Source organism: Cebus imitator, unplaced genomic scaffold, assembly GCF_001604975.1.
Source record: "Cebus imitator isolate Cc_AM_T3 unplaced genomic scaffold, Cebus_imitator-1.0 Scaffold121, whole genome shotgun sequence".
In the NCBI taxonomy this organism is placed as follows: Eukaryota; Metazoa; Chordata; class Mammalia; order Primates; family Cebidae; genus Cebus; species Cebus imitator.
Genome location: NW_016107436.1, coordinates 3,916,135 through 3,918,161, shown reverse-complemented (window position 1 = coordinate 3,918,161; position 2,027 = coordinate 3,916,135). Strand labels below are relative to the sequence as shown.

Sequence of the window (2,027 nt, the reverse complement as noted above, 5' to 3'; positions counted from 1 at the left end):
AAAAAAAAAAAAAAGAGATTAGAGAATGGAAGAATTATTAGACATGAGAATGTTTGAAAAAAGTAAGCTGTGTAGTCTCTCCTACTCCAAATATCAAACCAAATGGTTGAATTGTATGCTTTCTGAGTGGTTCTTCATGAGTGATCAACTTGACATAGGATGGGTCCTATCAATCACACAGAAATTATTTTTCTAGAGTTTGGAAACCACAAGTTTAGAAGGATCCCTGAACTCACCAATCCTGGGCATGATTACTAGCTTCCTGAGGTGGGAGTGGGCTGGCTAACCGGGATACTTGAATCCAAACCGCATCATATAGGTCTTTCTTCCGGGTATGCACAGTACATGGAACAATCAATGGCATTCCAAAGAGGCTGGGGCGGTTCTTCTGAGATGACAGGAAATACAGTTCCGTCCTCATCTATATGTACAAACAAGAGAAGAGAGAGTTGAGAAGACAGGCCTCTGATTCCTCCTTTTTGTTCTTCTAGCCCTGTCAATAACAGGCATTATCACCATTTTCAATTTAGTCAGTCACATTCTTCTCTATATTTATAAAACCATCTTTATTGACACAAAGAGAATGGTTACAATAGAGTCATTAAAAGGGCTGGAGTATTGCCAATTTTAGAGTTGTTGCCTATTCTATCAAACTTGGGTTTCAGCAATTAATATTCTCAAATGTTTACCAGTTTTCTCTGATAAACATTTCTCACGTATACTGAATCATATATAAAAACTGGTAATAGTTTCATATTTCAGGCTTTGAAACAATTAAGATTCCTTCTTTCACCAGAAAATATGCTAGTAAGCCAGGTGTGATGGCTCACGCCTGTAATCCCAGCACTTTGGGAGGCTGAGGCAGCAGGAGGAGTTTGAGACCAGCCTGGGCAATGAAGGGAGACCCTATCTCAATCAATCAATCAATAAAATTAGCCAAGCATGGTGGCATGCATCTGTAGTACCAACTATTCAGGATGCTGAGGTGGGAATATTGCTTGAATCTGGCAAGTTGAGGGTACAGTGAGCTGTGACTGCATCACTGCACTCTAGCCTGGATGATAGAGTGAGATCCTTTCTCAAAAAAGAAAAAGAAATGAAAAGATGACAGTTAAAAAAAAAAAAGACTCAACTGTAATTTTCCAGGGATAAGCTGTTGATAGTGGTTGTTAGAGCAGCAATTCCCAAAGTTTTGGAGACTCGTGAAACCTGGTAATTCAATTTTCAAGCTTATCCACCTTCCTAAAATCAGCTAAGTGACTTTAATCTTTTTTTTTTTTTTTTTTTGCACTACAAATTTCTATGAGGTTTAATCGTGTATTCAGAGATCTTTTTTTTTTTTTTTTTTTTAAATAAATACAGGATAGGATAAAAGTGAGGTAAAAAATTTAAAAATCTGCTTTGAGTATGTTAAAGAGATTTTAATGATATTCCGTAATATAGAGCTACTGCACAGAATTGTCCTGAAAACGGCTGCTTAATAAACATTTAGTATAATGGAATGGTTGGTGGGAGCTCAAGGTTACTCAAAGGTGCTGAACCTTTGAACATTTAATTCCCTAAGAAGTTTGGTGTCTATAGTTGCTGAACCTTTGAGCATTTAATTCCCTAAGAAGTTTGGTGTTTACTGAGTAGTTAGAAAATCTAAATCAACAATTTATCAAGTCACTAGGGGTTAAGCATTTTAAGTATCATATCTCTGTGAAATAAATCTTCATGATATCTTCATACCTTATTCTTCTTCAAAAGTATCTTGGTTATTTTTTGTGCTTTGTATGTCCACATATGAGAATCAACTTATTAAGTCACATACCACACACACACCAACACACTTAGACTTTGCATTTTTATTGGGATTGTGCATTAAATCATCTGTAGATTAGTTTGTAGAGGACTGATATCTTGAGTCTTTTAATCCATGAACATGGCTTATTCCTTCTAATATTTTAAGTCATCTTTAATATCTATCAATATTTTATCTTCTATATAGATGTCTTACGTGTCATTTTTTTTTTTTTTTTTTTTTT

General features: G+C 35.2%; 1 protein-coding gene across 1 annotated transcript in view; it reads right to left on the bottom strand.

Moving 5' to 3' along the window:
* The window catches only part of USP32 (ubiquitin specific peptidase 32), a 213,830-nt gene that overhangs the window by 21,780 nt on the left and 190,023 nt on the right, over positions 1-2,027 (bottom strand). Inside the window, exon 27 of the mRNA XM_017539840.2 lies at positions 237-421. Coding sequence (XP_017395329.2) covers positions 237-421 — 185 coding nt within the window. The remainder of the gene's footprint in view (positions 1-236; positions 422-2,027) is intronic.